We start from the raw sequence: 18,147 nt of genomic DNA on the forward strand, positions 1-18,147 counted from the left end.
AAACTAAAACATTCTGCATACAAAAAACTATATTAATACTTTTAATTATATGTTTATATTAAAATATTTAAATACCCCATAGGCTACTTGTTACACATCAGTGTTTTATTTGTAGTTCAAGATCATTTAAAATAGCTAGAAATTGTTTTACCAATCCCTAATTATAGGTGAAGTTATACAGGTTTCCACATTTAGAAATCCCAGTACTAATAACCTACTATAAGGACCAGGGCACAGGGGCAACTTTCCACACTTGTGCTATTAGAGTTAAAGGCTAAAGAATCAGGGGCATCTGCCATCTAGTGGTAAGTAATGAGAATGCAATTATAAATACAAAATCCTGTTGTAAAAATAGGATTGTTACCAACAAACCCCAACAATGTTGTCTTAGACTTAATACCTGACGTAGGATACTATAAATGTATAGTTGTTAAATTTGCCTTATACTAATTTTTCGGAAGAGAAGCAGATGGCGAGACAATATTTAACCCTTTTAGTGGTAGAATCAAGAGGAGCATATTTCTTAACATTCTGGGGCTTTGTGTCAAAGGTCCAATATAGGTTGCTGTGATGTCATACTTCTGATTTAATCTTCACTCATTGACAGTCACTGTGCATGGCTGTAAGAACATACACTTGATCTACCAACATACAGAGGACCAAGACAAGACTTCCCATAATGCCGGGCATCCTACAATTACTGTTTAAACTGCTCTTATTCTTAAAATATATTCATGTAATAATCCATTAGTGCAGATAGCATATTAGCTGAAGGTTTAATAGTTGTTTGGCTCTTGTTCCAATGCCTGTTTTAAAAACATTCCTTTACTGCAGTGTCTGATACATAATTAAATATGATTATACATAATGAAGCATTACATGCACCCATTCTCTTCCTGGGTGTCTCCCAAAACTCCATTCACATAACACACCTCTGATTCATAAAATTGTCTTCCTTCCTGTAATAAATATCCAATATCTGATGCTATCTTCTAGAGCAGAGATAAACTTCAAACACATTCTTTAAACCCCAAAGGAAAGTGAAGGGAGGTATATATTTTATCATTAAATTAATTTTCCATGATGTGGATACCTTGAGGTTTGCCTTTATAAGAAGTCGTGATATACCGGTACTCAGAATCCACCCTCTCTGAGAAACCATACTGTGCCGATTGCATTATTTCAAATCTTAAATCCTAAAATCGTATTAAATCCAGATGGTTGCCTTCTTAATTTAATCTAGCAATCCTCAACTCCACATTAAAGAAGGGTTGGAATCAACAATGCCTAACCATGAAAACACATTAGGGATGCACAACACACTCAGATGCACTACTCATCTTGTCCAACACATTCATCAAAGTGACAACATAGAGGGTCCATAGAACGAGCCCAGGAAGGACTTCAGTACGGTGTAAATTATTCCCAGAGTCTTTGTAACCTCTATGTAGAATTAAACACAGAATCAGCATCTAGCATAATTAGAGATCCTGGTGTCTGGGGCATGGTCAGAACTTTGGTCCCGAGCTGAAGTCATATCCACTATGAGGAGCATAGGGCAGAAAAAGGAGGCTTTGGGGCATTGCCCCTGGGCAGATTAAGAGAACCCCTGACCTCGTGGTGCCTGGGGAAACTACCCCTTTTGCCCCATGGCAATTATTGTTCTGCCAGCTGTGGCCCACATTTTCTCTTTCTCCCTCTTTTCGTCACTCGTCCCCTTTATATTTCTCCCCTTCTTCTGTTTATGTAATTCTCAAACCAGAGGTTAATTCACTTAACACATTCCACCTTCTCACACCCTACAGTTTATAGAAACAATTAGGAACAGCCATCTTGAAACGAACCCCCTCCTTCTGAGCATTACTGACACTTTGATCAGTGAGTTCCGCCTTGATGTCATTGTAATTTAATAATATGTGTATGTATCCACACCTCATGACTCGACAAGAATATTACTTCCCATTAGTCTCCAGCAGACACTTTGATTTATGAGACGGGGAATTTTACGGCCCAATTAGAGGAGGCGTTGAAGGCATCTGACAAAGCATGGATGCCCTGGGTTTACTGGCACGTAAACCGGGGACCCCCCGTTCGTTTTGCTGTACGGTGACATGACAAGTAAAAAAAAACAGGAAAAAGAGGGGGGAAGATTATTTATTTATGGTTATCGCAACTATTTATTCTGTTGATACATGTTTACGGGGCTTTAGATATATTTGAACAAGGTTGTTCGATATATAGTTTAAAGAATTACATATTATGGTAGTAATTTGTATACATCTGTAACTTACATACTGTATCTGTATAAAAGCCTTAAAATAAACTTGCTTTAAAAAATAAGACATTGGCAGTCATCATGAATAAATGATTTTTTTTTTAGCATCATCTCAGATTTAACATTATTGCAAAAGAAGCACCAGATTTATTCCTTATTATAGTGGATCTGTCATGAGCCGCTTTGCACACTCTACATACTATAATAAAGAAATTAGTGGCCGATGCCAGGCAGCCGAATGCCCACAGGATCCCATAACCCCTTTTCTGGTCTGTCACAGATTGCAATGTTCTATTATAGAATAAAGGTGACAGCTTGCTTCTGCTCTGAGAATAATGTGTAATCTATACAGTTCCCTGTAGCATGCTTGGCATATTACTTTGATTATAATATTCCTCCTTGTTAAGGGGGATTGAGTAGCGTCGCGTTACATTGCATGACCTCTCGGTAGTAGCACTGCGTCAGGCTGAGGCTTCACAATGGTAAGTGGGTTGTGTGTGGCTGCGTGTCTATGTTAGTGTGGTAACAGTGTGTCTGGGTATGTTAGTTTAATAAATTGTTTGCTTATTAGTGTGTGTGGCTGTGTGTCTGATTATGTTAGTGCGGTGACTGTGTAGGTCTGGGTATGTTAGTGTGGTAACAGTGTGTCTGGGTATGTTAGTGTGGTGACTGTGTAGTTCTGGGTATGTTAGTTTCATAAATTGTTTGTTTATTAGTGTGTGTGTGTCTGTGTGGTTTGGGTATGTTAGTGTCTGGAAATGTTAGTGTGAATGTGTTGGGATATGTTAGTGTGTGTCTACTAATGTGTGTGTATGTTACTGTGAGTGTCTGTGTGTGGGTATGTTAGTGAGTGTGTTTGTTAGTGTGTTTATGTGTCTTAGTTTCTGAGGGTGTGTTAGTGTATGTGTCCAGTTGTGTCAATGTAAGTATGTGTTAATGTGTCTGGCTGTGTGAGTGTTTCGGTGGGTACATGTTAGTGTAAATGTCTGCGTGTCTCAGTATGTTAGTGTGTCTGGGCATGTTATTCTGTGTCTGCTGTGTGTGTGTGTGTCTGGCTGTGTGTGTTTGCGTTGAGTACCTTGTTGTGTTGGTGTGAGTGTCTGAATAGGTGTGTTGTGTCTCTGGATGAGTATGCTAATGTGAGTTTCTATATGTGTGTTGTGTGTGAGTTTCTGGGTGTGTGCATTAATGTGGGGGTGGAGGCAGCATTTCATTTTTGGACCCAGACAGCACAATGTATTGGGCCGCCCTGGCCTTGTATTAGCTTCTGTATTGTCCCTTATATAATAAATGCACGGCTGACACTAAGGTTTGCTGTAATTGATTCCAGGCCTAAAGAGGCCCATCAGCGATGTATTATAATTTGGAATAGTGTGGCTCCATTTACCATTCTCTCAGGGCATGACATCATTTTCCTTTCCCCTTAATAAAAGCTAGAACGCAATAATACAAGGGGTCTCTGCCAAGGGGTGTACATAATAGTAATATAACATTATAAATAAGTCCACATAACAGCTGCACAGTATCTCCCTTTAATAATGTCATGGAGCTGAACAGATCATTGAAGGTTAACCAGATCCTTAAAGAGCCACTAAAGTTTGCAATGACTGATATGTTGGCTATAAGTGATGAGAGTTTGTCTAGCAATTATTTAATACCTGCCTGGCTACAACTAGAAAAACATGTTTTTGGTGTTTTTGCAATTATATGATTCACCACTAGATGTCCCCAGATCTCTGGCTAAGGAAAAACACTATACTCCCAAAACTTTTAACTTCAGGTGTCAACAATGGATTGAGACTCCATCTGAGGAAGAGACCTCTGAGCTCCTGAAAGATTGTGTTAATTGTATCTATTTTCTGTGGTGGCCGTATAAAGGGTATCAACAGGACTAAAGACTATATGTTATTTTGGGTTAATTGGGCAATATCTTTTTTTTTATTTACATTAACACAACTAACATTACAGCCGATACAAAGTTTAAAACATACCGCCAGTATTCAACCCTTTTTTCTGATACATTTTCATAATAGCTCCCACTTTCCATTGATCAGATTTGGTCTCAGGTTAAATAATTAGTACAGATAATTATTGTCAACTTCACCAAAACCAAAAGCGCAAAGGTTTAAATAAATTATTTTATGCTATAAGCTGTGATGGTGCATCGCCTTTAGGTTTCTCATCATCTGATTTTAGTTTCACCTCAATAGCAGCTAACGAGTTTTTTTGTTTGTCCAAGAAGAAGGTCTGTGATTTCAGCTCAAAGTAGACAGTCTGCAGCTTTGTCTTTACAAGTGGTGGTCAAGCTCAAGTCCAGGTGCTAATGAGTGATTTAACATGGCAGCTGTCTGCTTTGTTCGCAGTCTCCTGCCTTGTTTATTGACCTGATCTTTCTGCAAAGTGCTTCTGATTTTTTGCTCCAAATATATCGACCACAGTGTGTGCCTGACTTAATTCTGATCTCGATTCCCCATATACTGAATGCAGCTTTCCCCTTGATCTTGTCCAGTGACATGTCTCCATCGTTACTGGATTAAGGGATTTGTGGGTCTGGAGCTGAAAAGTGTGAGGCAGCATTCCCCTCTTCTTCTTGCGGCCACTGTTGCTCACATTTGTCATTGTGAGACGCACACATATCATTAGGAAGAATGAACCATGCATTACTTTATTATGCAATGCAAAAGAACATGCTTATTACCTTAAAAAACCCTCGAGGACGGTATCTGACACACAAGCCATTAGCTGGACAACAAAGGTGTAGAGGATATATTTAATCCTTTACTTAGGTACCTGTCCACGAATTTCATTTAAGTACCTTTAAACTACCAGGATATTATGAGGTGTCCAGGGAATGAGCTTGTACGTGTCTAACGCCGTATATCTAAGACTATAGAAGTGACTGGATTATTTAATACCATTAACCCAAGGGGTGGAGGCAACCTTTCAGAGGGGTTACCCTCAAATCTATGGGTCATAAAGAAACCAGAGTAATAATATGCTCACTTTTTGCAAGCATAACATGGGGACATCAAGTAGTGATTTTTACCTAATATTATTTAATAATATTATTTATTATCTCTTATTTATATATAGCGTCAACAATTTATGCAGCGCTTAATACAATACATATATTCAAGGGGTCTGACAAGACGAGAATTGACAGACTAAGACAAACCGATACATTAGGTGGAGACAGCCCGGCTCGCGAGTTTACAATCTTCATCTCTAGTTACATCTCAGATCCCTTACCAGGGAATGAGATAATGATTGTCATTCAGATCAATCATTTGTTTTAAGAAATCAATTTTACATGTTAACTAGCATCATTGACTGGTTATGGGTACACCTGGGAACTCTTAGGGTTTGACCCTGAGTCTCAGGGTGTAGGGGCAGATTCTCAGGGTCACACAGTCTGAGGTTGACTCCATGAGGGCCACTATTGAAGCCATTTGGTTAACATATTTGGTATGTCGCTTCATGAGGGGATATTACGGTTAATATTTCTCAGCAAGATCAGCTCATTGAGAAACTTCCCAGGCATGGTGATGGGTCATATAGAGCATAAAATCATTTAATGTGGTGGTTGTTGTGTTTTAAATGCCTGGACCTATATACACTATATGACCAACAAAATGTGGACACCAAACCATCACATCTATATGAGCTTGTTGGACATCCCATTCCAAAGCCATGGACATTAATATGGCGTTGTCCCCCTCCCTTTGCAGCTATAACAGCTTCCACTCTGGAAGGCTTTCCATAAGATTTTGGAGCATTTCTTCTGAACTTTTTGCCCACTCATCGAGCAGAAAATTTGTGAGGTCAGGAACTGATGTTGGACGAAAAGGCCTGGCTTGCAATCTCCGTTCCAGTTCATCCCAAAAGGTGTTCAATGGGGGTAAAGGTCAGGGCAGGTCTTCATGGAGCTCGCTTTGTGCACTCGGGCACTTTCATGCTGGAACAGAAAAGGGTCTTCCTCAACCTGGTGCCACAAAGTTGGAGGCATACAATTGTCTAAAACTAGACTTGTGTCTTTGGACAACACATTTTGTTTCCTGCCCTTTTGGGTTTAGTACTTTCTCACCCTCTCTCGCATTCTTACTTGCTTTCTCTCTCACGGTCTCTCACACTCACTTACACTCTCTTTCACACTCTCTCAATGTCCCCCTATGTTCTCCGATGACCATTTCCGTGTCCTTGCCTCCTTTTCCACAGCTTCTATTCTTCTCTTGCCTCTTCTTGTTTTTCTGTCTTCTTTGTTGACTTCTCCCCGTGCCTTTTTTCTTTGTCCGCTCCTCTGTGGACCTTGCCTCCATGGGAACTTACGCAAAAGGATCTGTGAGAAAGGAGAGAAAAGAGAGTGAGAGAGCATGAGTGAAAGAAAAAAAAAAAAGTTTCACCTAATGTAAAAACAGAAAACATACCAAATATATACAATATGTGTCTTTGGGAAAAAATGGCAGGCCTTAGAGTAATATAAAATGCAAAGAGGTACATGTCGTACGGAATACAGTCAGAAATGTACTCACAATGAGATCTGAAAGTCATGTTGTACATTTTACGCACTCTGATCCAGCAAAAGACATGAAGAGGTTAAGATGTCTTGTTAAGCGCCTCCTGCCCTGTTAACCTAATCCTCTGTGCTTCTTTCACATGAATCTCTGCTAAACATGCTCTCTCCGCAGATAATACTCATTGTGGGCAAATAGGCTTAGATTGGTCTCCATGGCAGCAGAGGATGGTAAATTGGAGTGCTCAGGGCACTGGTTTTACTTTAGGGACTGTCTCCACATCTCACAGTCTCATTACGACTTCCCCATCAGGAGTGAGACTGTTAGAGCGAAACAGTCCACTGGTGCTGAGACATCTTTTTTTCCATAGATTCCTAAAAGAGTACCGAGCATCACTTCTTACCGAGACCGTCTGAAACCGCATTCAATTTCATTAAAATCTGTATAAAAGCTATGCCAAAGCAAAGCCAAAAAGTGATACCAGGATTCAGTTTTTTAAAACATGGGAATCTAAACATTTTAGTGACATGAGTCACTTCACTAGATAACAAGTCAACAAATTAAACAAGTCAGCTACACAACACATTTCATATTCCCTTTAACATCTAAACAGCATAGGGGTCTGGATACCACTCAGCTAAGGATGCCATGGTTATTAAACATAATGTTGTAGATTGTTATTTTAGTGCTGTTTATTGAATATTATATTGTATATATTTTTTCAATAATTCTTATAATTATGCATCACTTGAAATTAGAGGGACATTAGGAATTGGGAGTGTATAAAAAGTGATACTTATGGAAAAATGATCTTATCACCATGGCAAACCAGTGGTATGTTATTGCTGACTGGATGGGTTGCAATGATGACCAGTTTTTAAAGCTTTGGGAATTAATATGTTGTTAACCCTAAATGTGCCTAAATATTTTAACAAAAAAATAATGTAATGTTTTAAACCATAGTGCATTAGTTTTAAGATTCAGATACATGTGTAGGGTGCTTTTTTAAAGCACAATTTAGAATATGATGAAACAAATGGGGTGACTGGACAGATTTAATGCTTCAGAACCCATAAACTTTAGATGTTCATGGTTGTTTTTGTGATAAAAGGGGAAGTAACCTGCTGTATGCAGACACTCCAGATCTGCTCATCACTAATCTGCTTAAGGAGTCTGATGTACTTGTTGATGTGACTCACACTGACTCCACATGATCAGCAGTCTGCTCCTGGAGCATCATCTGCACCTTCATCCCACAAGAGGGGCTCCTGCCCTCCCAGGACTAAGCTGAGGTTGCCTGATCAAAGACTGTTACAAAGTATCACTAACAAGCAGCATCTGACCTTCAGCAACAGGATGAACTCCTTACAAGACTGAGAATCCTCTTGGCAAGGAGCAGCAGGTACCAGACTGCTCACAGTCACTCTACTCTGTCCACATCACATAAACTGTTGTGTCTTTTATCATCTGTGCTTCATCTATCTGCTGTATCAAGGTAAAAGCACATTTTGTACTCCTTTAAATTAAATAGCATACATTTACATCTCTAATTAAATATTGATTTGCACTTTTGTAACACAAAGTTTTTATTATTATTTATTATTATTATTATTATTATTATTGGATCATCTGTGTGTTTTATGCTGCTGATCTGCTTAAATTATGAACAAAGGAATCGTAAGGAAAAAAATATTGTATTCTGTCATTTTATGTATTTCTTTTTTATGGATTGAATTGGATAATTTTCTCCTGAACATGACTTGTGATCACTGTTTTCTTCTGTAATCTTACTATTTATATATCTGCATAAGTGGGATGATTCATTGTAATATTTTCAGTACAAATATTTGCATTTGTTATCAATATTAAATGCTATATTGTCCTTGTTTTTTATTTTTATCTTTTTTTGGCATATCCTAGTCTAGAACTAAATGAAATATCTAAAGTTAAAATTAAATGAGAGTATTATGTGTTGTGTAATCTGTTCTTGCTCTCGGATTTAACCTAATAATGGGTAAGAAGGATCCCAGTGCCAAACATCTGCAGAACTGCCTGATTAACTCCAAATAACACTGGTTTTCAATTAATGTTGATGGGAAATTTTAGAAAAAAAATCAGATGTTGCATCCGTTTAATCAATTTAATGGAAAATGATGTCATGAAATGATTACAATACCAGTCCAAAAAAAATCACAAGCAAAGGGCAGTAATATTCATTCACAAGACATATGAACATGACAGGGGCAGATCTTTAAGCACTTAACTAATTGGAATGGATCAGAGGGCAGTATCCTAATAGAGGTGGTTATAGCTTTTCAGAGGCCTTATAGGAACATTTTTAGGGGGCACAATATATACTGCAAGAAGTACTAATTATACATAAAGTAAGAAATGTGATAATGATTCTCCAAATCAGATTAGAATCAGGTAGATTTGTTTAAAGATGCATGGGAGAGGCATATGGCTCTTGCATTTAAGAAGAGACCAAGAACTGACAGAGTTTTGAGTCTTATAGCTGCAAAAAATGGGCAGACTAGACACGTCTGGTGGGTTTTATCTGCCTCAAATTCATTGTTTCTATTATAAAACGTTACCAGAATTCTGTCTCACCTCTCCTATATACTGTATGGGGCCCTTAGACTAGTGGGACCCTTTGGAGCTGTTTAACCTGCCAATTTAGTGTAGTAGTACCACCTCTGGTAACAGAGGAAATTATTATTCTGATATCTGTCAAAAACAGAGTAACACAGCAAGAAGGCGAAAACGGTTCTCTTTAGAAGAATTGCTTTTTTGTGTTTTGGTTTCTTTTTTCCCTTCTTTTTTTTTTCTTTGTATATTTCGAAGGAGGAGAAGGTCATAGTCTATAACTACAGGGTCAGACGCTTTTTAGCAAAAGTGATAAACAACCCATTAGCAGAAGTTATAAAGGCTAATATAGTGAGATATTTTAAACATACGCAGGATCAGCAGGAGGCTAGCCTGAATCAAAGATGAGAACAAAACCCCCAAAGGTTTATGGTTTTTACAGCAGGAAAAATGGGCAGACTGGATGAGCTGAACAGTTCTTTTCTGCCATCAAATTTTATTCTTTTTGGGGTTATATGAGTTTAGAGTGTGTGTGTGTGAGTGCATAGTGTTAGAGCAAGTGTGTGTGTTAACGTATGATGTTATAGTGTGTTGGTTTCTGTGTTAGTATGTGTGTGTGCGTTAGTTATGAAGAGGATACTGCACCCAGGTGTAATCTTTCTTTCCATGTTGGTGTCTTTTTTACAACTGAATCGGGGACCTCTGAGAACTTGGAAGCGTATGTGACTATATTTCTTACTTTATGAATATTAGTGGTATTTTGCCCAATTACTGAGTCACTACCGCTGATAGATTAATAAAAATATATATCTAGAGACTCAGACATGTATAACTTTTACATTGCAATAGAAATAGCCCATTAGCCGACATCTTCCCTATAAAATATAATGTATTGCGAGTCATCTCATGAGCGTTTAAGTGTTTCCCCAAGGCTGTAAATGGTCTGACAACAAACAAAAACCAAAACTTATCAAAGGAAAGATTGAACCAGTAATTAAAGATCAGATAGTGGTAGTTGGTAAGCGCCTCTATATTATGACATAATTGCTGGTGGACAGATGCTTCGAATGGTTTTGCTGTCAAAATCTGTGTTTCAGTCAATTATTAGGAAGACTTTCCGCAACCCTGTGTAAACAGAAATCACAGTTTAATTTGCTGGGATCACAAATCCCTTTTACCAGCATCTAAAGAAAGGCCATGTGGTGACTCGGGCGCATGATAACTGGTAGTTGTATGAGTCAGATGCCTCCCTCCAATGGCTCTGAATGGCCCCAAACCTAAAGCTTTATAATATTACATAATTAAATAATATCTGACCCCCACCCTATGTTTCTTCCTGACATACCAGCATCCACATTATCAGGGGAGGGCTGGCACCTTCTGTTCCAGGGGGCTGGTGAAACCAAGTGCCCCCTCTAAAAGTTGCTCCAACCAGCTAAACTTAGGGTACATTTACCTTGAGTGTCACAGACGTTTCCCCCACCCAATTCAATTTCTCTCTTAGATGAGTGTTTAATAATGCTTCTACATACCCCTAAATTTTAGTGGAAGGGTTTCCATCACCTTTACCCACCATAACTTATGTAATGGTATTTCTTGGCTACCCCAAGCCTCAAGTATTAAGCCGGTATCCCAACCTCATGCTGGCGAGTCCTATGAAGGACAAAACAGCTGTCCATGAGCGGTGATCTGGCTATTGTACCTCTTCCTGAGTTTTGTCTTAAAGCTGTCTTATACAGCGGGCAGTTACTTTCAAGGGATCCATGTATAAAGTGGATATAGAGGCAAATGTGATAATTGTTAACCTTATTTGCACGCGCCTACCCAGAATCCCTTGTGGTTGTGGCAGCACAATGAGATTTCTGAGGGAACAACAAGCCTTCTGGCTTGTCTGGTGTCTGTAGATGAGTGTTTAATAATGCTTCTACTACCCCCTTAATTTTAGTGGAAGGGTTTCCATCACCTTTACCCACCATAACTTATGTAATGGTATCTCTTGGAGTCAGTTAGTTAATGAACTCTGATTGGCTGAGAGCAGCTTGATAAAACCCCTCAACATTTCAGTGGTCCAAGTTGGGACACTTGTGTTGGGGGACATCCCAAGAGGCACGGATCAGTGACACCAGCCCCTTTTACAAGGTTTTTTTAAGTATGGATTTTATGCGGTTATATTAGCATTGAGTTAATGTATCAATAGTTAATGTAAAAAAAATGAAAAAAACTATCCATTTGAATAAACAATACAAGATTTTAAGTTCTGTAGGATATGGCGTATTTTTGTGTCACGTTGTGCCTACATTAAGTAACCAACAGTGGGCACCTATGTGTGGATATATAATTATTCCTAAGCTCCATATTGCATAAATACCGGTATTATTTTTAGAGCTTGGAAGCTGGCCCAGCAAGTTCCCAGTAATGGGTGTGCAATTGTATGTATGTATGTATGTATATATATATGTATATATATATATATATATATATATATATATATATATATATATATATATATATGTGTGTGTGTGTGTGTCCTTGGGTTAGGCCTGCAGCCCTAGGCCTACCCCAGGCCAGTGGCACTAGTTGCCCCCTCAGTGCCGCTGGCCTTACTGCTGAGCACTGGGATATGTAAGAATGCCCGCATCTGGCGGAAATGGACTATGGAAGCTGTTTCCACCTGGCACAGGCCCCCATAATGTTAGTGGGCCGGTGGGGAAATCATCCCATAGAGAGGCTGCGCTGCCGGGAGCCTCATCGGCCAAGAGGGGCCGAGCGTCTTGTCAGTTGTTGGGAAAGCAGCAGCAGCTTTTCTTCTTACTTAAGTTACTTCTTTTAAGTATTTAGTTGTTACCAGCTTTGGCATTGAATTTGTTACCTTTTAGCAACTGTTGTACTTTTAACTCAATAAATGCTGCCCTTAAACTTATACGTTTAAATATTAACATAATTCAAAAAATAATAATACTATATTTAATTCAGAAACAGGCTGTTGGTATTGTATGCTGAATTGTTTGTTTGATATTCATCCATCTTTGCCATTCCCTCAGGATGCTGAAAATAATCACCTCGGTGACGCTGTCCGCCATCCATTAGGGACAAGCTTGGTTAGCGGAGAGATCCCTTACAAAACAGTATAATTAACTGAAACATGGAGTGCTGCTATCACTTACTGGAGCTTTTATTCAGGGATAATAAACGTTAAATCATATAAAAGTCATACGAGATATTTACTTTAAAAATTTCCCAACCAGCGATAGTTTTTTAGTCCCACCATCTTTGATGTTGGCAAAAAATCCCTAAAGCATGGGGATGATTTTTTTTATTATTATCAGGGAGGCACGAGCCATTTGCCGTCACACTGGCTTATCTCCATAATGTAACCACGCGTGTATCATGACGTGTTCCGGGACACAGCTATTTAGATGCAAAACACGTTCATGCAAGAGGGGCCTCTAACAAAGCTTTCCAAGTTGCCCCAGCAGATATCGCTCTGCTTTAAAGGGGACCTCCAACAATTTTTAATTTTAATTATTCTCATGAGATAAAAAAAAATAAGTAAAGCAGTTTGGTGACCGCACCTCCCATCCCCACCTACTTCTGGGCCTACTCTGCCCTCTTCTGGGAGTGGCCTCACCGCTCTTGCCACACCCAAATACAAGTGACCCGATCAGGACACCTGGAATGCTGGGGCTATGCTCACTCCTTATGATCCTGCTTGTGGTAAACAATAAAAAAAAGCTCATTGTTAATCACCTATCTGAAAACTCTGACTAATGAAAGTCTAGGGCAGAACAGACTTCATTAGCATTGCCATAAAGCGTCAGCTCAGCGTGGTGATTGAGCAGGAACGTCACCCAAAATATCACATGACTGAAAAAAATGACGGCCTCCAGGTCTGCAGATAAAGGACGTTTATTGGAACGAAATGAAATAAAACAATTTTTTATGTCAATTAACCTACGTTACTGTATACAGCAATGGGTTTTATGCTCAAGGAGAAACTTATGTGTTTCCATGGGACTTCCGCCTTAAAGGTGCTGTTCCACTTTGGCAAAACATTAATTACTCACTGTAGTAGCTAAGCAAAAAAATCTATTTATTATTTCCCCTGAAAATGTAACCACCTAAAAATGACATACATGTTAAAGAAGCTTTTCCAGTTTCTATAGCAACGGCCTAACAATGCCTGTGTTAGGTGTCATACAGGTGTTTTGTGTCATACGACGATAAAATGTTCCTTCCGAAAAATATGAATAGAGAAATTTCGATGATTAAAGCATTATTTCTGGGAAGCATTAGGACATTGTACAATGCTAGGAATGATGTTTCTAACGCTGCATTTAGTTACAAAACTGTTAAATCTGGTAGATTAGGCATTTCCGGTAAACATTCTTTCAACAACAAAACAGTCCGCTATTCTTGGTCCTGCACGTTTGTCAACATAAGACACCGATACAAACAGATCCGTAATCTTATTGAAGGGTTAGTGACCGAATCCAGCGTGCGTTACTATTTCAGGCACTTGGGGTTAATCCTGGCATATCATATAAGGGTACTTTTACGTGAGCTTTTCCTTTAAATAAACCCTCGTTGCGCAATAAAAGAAGCACGTGTTTTGTTGCCTTCGGCCGACAGGCATTATGGTATTTTGGTGACATGGTAGGGTATCGGCAATGGTAAGAAAAAGAAATGCCACTGTTTGTACTAGCGTAGGAATGAAATTAGCTGCTCTGTTATTAGACACTAGACAGTGATAATGGAAAGAAGCCAGGAGCTGCAGCAGGTGGTCAAATCTTTGTTTACCACCTGCCGCAATAATCCTGTGTACTCGGGGAAGCCTAAATCTGACAACATGTGTAATCGGGTCTGTTAATCTGCCTACAGATTGGAATTAATATTCTATTCTGAAATCCCTACCCTCCCAGAAGATCAGCAATAAAGTTGTAAACAGAAGAAACCACCGGAGCTCGATTTACAACCCAAGCGCTCGTAAACTATACAGCGTCAATATATATATATATATATATATATATATATATATATATATATATATAAAAATACAAACTGGTTTCAACAAATCAAACCAATATTCATTATTTACTTTTCCTTACGCATTTATAATGTTGTGCCTACACCCCAAACATCAATGGGGCTAAACAGCCAATGGTCCATGTCCTGTCATAACGACCTAATTGGTGTTATATGTGTTTTATCTTATCTATATAATATTTCAGGTGAAACAGCTGTGTGGAGATGGCTCTGTCATCCTGGTTCAGGTGGAATGAGCCTAGCCTACGCGTTTCACAGCGAAACCCAACCGACATGGTGGTGGACACATTAATGATGGAGCTGAACTGGCAGATAAAGCAAGCGGAGAAACTTCATCGTGAAAAGGAGAACGAGTATCGCAAGATAAAGACCGGCGTGGACTACAGTTGGCTGATGAGCTACCAAAAGCACAACTTTGAAATCAGCCCAGGAGAGAGGCTACAGCTTGAAGAAACGTGCAGCAAGATTCACCCATCATACTGCGGACCAGTTATTCTCCGGTAATATTCTCTTAAATTCCCTGTGACCGAGGGTAGTTAAAGCCGTTATAGGGACTGCCAAGTTTATTGGAGTTTTGGATAGATTGTACCAATGAAGACTTTTAAATGTCCACCAAGTCGCCTACAAAATCCATTGTAACTTGTGTGTGTAAAACATTGTGACGGTAACTTAAATGTAATTAATTACATTTGGCAGTCCACATACTGGAGGTATTTCACTTTAACATAGATTTGGAGGTTAAGAATTCTAAATGGTTAAGAATACAGAGTCTCTTTAATATACAAAAGCCAATTATGTAGCCGATTCCCCTTAGATTTAAGCAGACCGCAAGGTATTGCAGAGCGGCTCTCAGAGACATAGGTCTCTCGATGTCTTTGACCCAAAATCCAAACCCACCTGGGAGTGAAAAGGATCTGTATGATACACAGATGGCACATTACTCAATGTATGAATTCCTTTTTATCTAGGGTGCTGTGTGGTTAGTTTTGTGTTAGTTTCCACCAGTCCTTCAAGCACCATTAATCTGGGGATGCGCTACAAAATAACAAGCCCGCATCGCATTATAAATCCATTCACATCACAATTCTCTCCCGGGCACTATACACCAGACAGTATAGGTTACTAGAAAAGACTGGGCTTCAAGGCAGGAATAGCGTTCAGTATGTTGGCTACTGTATCTAGGTACGATACAGGGTATGATAGAGGGTATGATGTTTGGGGCAGAGGAATAGGGTGTACGGGGCTGGTGGCTTGAAATACGCATACCCAGGAACTGTCTGGATCTGGCCAGGAGACTCTCGGAATCACAGCTGATTAGCTGACCTGTGTGGGTAACCTTTAATCCACTGGCCAGGAATGAGTGACCTTTGGCTTTTCCCACTCCCTGCTCCAATATCACTCACTTATCATCTGAGTTCTGATTGTATTATGTATCGTTTTTCCCCCCATACAGCACACGTGTTTAGAATTCAGGCTGTAAATTTAGACTGTCTCCTGAATCATCTCCTGTTCCCTGCCAGGTGTCTGTATAATTCTTCCCACTGACACCCCGTATCTTTCTAAATTATGGTTAAAGCAGCTCCCTATGGTATATAGCACTTATAAGTGAGGTCACTGTGAGTGTAATTGGTTCTGAAAAGCTTTTGTGCTAGCTTCTTTTTGTACTTTATTTTTTATCATCATTGGAGAAAAGAGCGAAGGCAAATAAGCTTGGAAGCCAAGGGCCTTAGCAGTCTTTATATTTAGACTATACATATATCTGTAAGGTGGACAAAACGATCTACCGAGTCTTCCCTTGTTGTAGGAAACTAATGATGAGCTTTGTTGCAGAGCCGGATTAATGCCACGTGTCTCGGTCTACAGGAGTGAGGATGAAGTGCAACCTGTAGTAGAGTCCCTTCTGTGTCCTTGCATATGTGGCCATTTTTGGTTATCTTCTCATCTCCCCAATTTAAACATAGCTGGAACCTGAGAGGCCCAAAAATCTTTGCAGCTGGGTCCACTAGGGCCGGTTCCTCAGGGATCCCTCGATATATATATATATATATATATATATATATATATATATATATATATATATATATATATTTATATATATAGTGACTTTTGTGGTTGGAGAACACTAAAACATTTAAATCTCATTAAGGAACGTTAGTGGGACCTATGCTATTGTAACAATTACTATGGCGGCCCAGATTGACTTGTCCAGCACATCTCATAAACAGATGTCATTAAATAAACCTGCTTTGAGCACCTTCATCCATGTCTTCCTTAGAAACTCAATAGACATGAATAACAAATATATGTCAATAAACTCACAATGTGCTTCCATTGTCTTTACCTTGTCTTTGATGTGAAAAGCACTGAAACCCTGCCAGTTCTGCTCAATACGTATTCTATTATTCTGCATGAAAAAAGATTTCATTTTGTTGACGACTTGATAGAATGAATAATGAATATCAAAGACACAAACAATTAGAGCCATCAAAAGCGAGTGATAGAAAATAAAACCAATTAACAGGATACAAAAGGGGAGTTGATTCATACTGTTTAGCCCGAGATCAAATGAATTTTAAGAGCATTGGTAATCAATTTTATCTAGATTAAGGATTAGCCAACCTGGAGCTGTGAATTGGATAGAACATTGGGAAATTGGTTAGGCTGTTTCTTGCACTTTATTCATAATTGACCATTTCCCATTTTCAGCAAATAATCAAGTTTTTTTTCTTTACGGCAGGGTTTTATTTTTTTGACAAAATTAACTGTATTTAGTGACTATATTTAAGAATTTATTTATCTAAATATATTTAGTATTCTATTGTAACCATAGTGATTAATTAGTCTTTCCGATGATTAGTTAGTTAAGTCTTCCATTATTTCTACCAAGGATGTTTTCATCCATCATATCTTGGGATACTCTGGGATGTGGACCTTTAACTCAGGTACCCCACCGCCTAGTGGCCAAAAGGAGGCAGCAGATGAATTTATGCTTGTGTTGGCAGACATATTTCTTCTCCTGCTCCCTTAGCCGTCAAGTGTTGACATAGCATGGTGTCATATCATGCATATCTTCAGTTGCATTGACGGTGGAGCCTACAAGCACTATCTGTGTCCTTTCTTGCAGGTTCCGGCACCTTATTGCAGAGTATGAGCCTGACGTCCAGGAGGTACCACGTATCTTTAGGTCAGTCCTGCAAGAAGCCACTGAAAAAATGAAAGAGGAGGAAGAGACAAAGAAAATTGCAAAGCAGTGGACCACAAAGCGAGCCATGAGCTTGTCCCTTACAACCTTCAGGTCTCGATCCAGAATCTTTCCTTTCAGCAGTGATATTAAGACAATTTCAGAGGATGTGGAACGAGAAACAGAGCCCACGCACAGAGTATGGAGCATGCCAGAATTCCGTACGACCAAAGATGAATAAACTGTAAACTCACTGTATGGACAGTAAGAACACGCTTGCACTTATGACGGTGAAGAGGCTTTATTTTCACTTTTAAAACCTTTTCAAGACCGTATGTTTTTACTTAAAATGAAAACCATCCTTGGGATCCTAGTATTTTGTACGAGCGACAACAGAAGCACAAACATTTGGAAGAGTCTTAACCAGAGCCAGATAAAGACTACAAGTGGGTCAACTAGGGTACCAGTAGCTCCTGCTTTTCTTAAGCCCACTTGCCTTCTTCTAGTAATTGCTTGTTGTGCAGTGGAGGGATTGCGATGTCCTGGTCGCC

At 39.2% G+C, this 18,147-nt stretch overlaps 1 protein-coding gene across 1 annotated transcript; it reads left to right on the forward strand.

The window, feature by feature from the left end:
- Positions 1 to 14,619: 14,619 nt before the first annotated feature.
- Positions 14,620 to 17,837, forward strand: LOC149303114 (protein RD3-like). Its single transcript, XM_089481655.1, has 2 exons — positions 14,620 to 14,915; positions 17,540 to 17,837. Exons 1-2 carry the CDS (start codon positions 14,620 to 14,622, stop codon positions 17,835 to 17,837), a joined length of 594 nt encoding a protein of 197 aa, XP_089337781.1.
- The last annotated feature ends 310 nt before the right edge of the window (positions 17,838 to 18,147 follow it).

The sequence above is a fragment of the Sceloporus occidentalis genome, unplaced genomic scaffold (genome assembly GCF_023333645.1).
Source record: "Sceloporus occidentalis isolate IW3139 unplaced genomic scaffold, rSceOcc1.0.p SCAF_15, whole genome shotgun sequence".
In the NCBI taxonomy this organism is placed as follows: domain Eukaryota; kingdom Metazoa; phylum Chordata; class Lepidosauria; order Squamata; family Phrynosomatidae; genus Sceloporus; species Sceloporus occidentalis.

Excerpts from the sequence above, each read along its gene's own strand:
- LOC149303114 (XM_089481655.1), top strand. The coding sequence starts at position 14,620 with ATGGCTCTGTCATCCTGGTTCAGGTGGAATGAGCCTAGCCTACGCGTT. Across the intron at positions 14,916-17,539 it reads TGCGGACCAGTTATTCTCCG|GTTCCGGCACCTTATTGCAG; the intron begins GTAATATTCTCT and ends CCTTTCTTGCAG.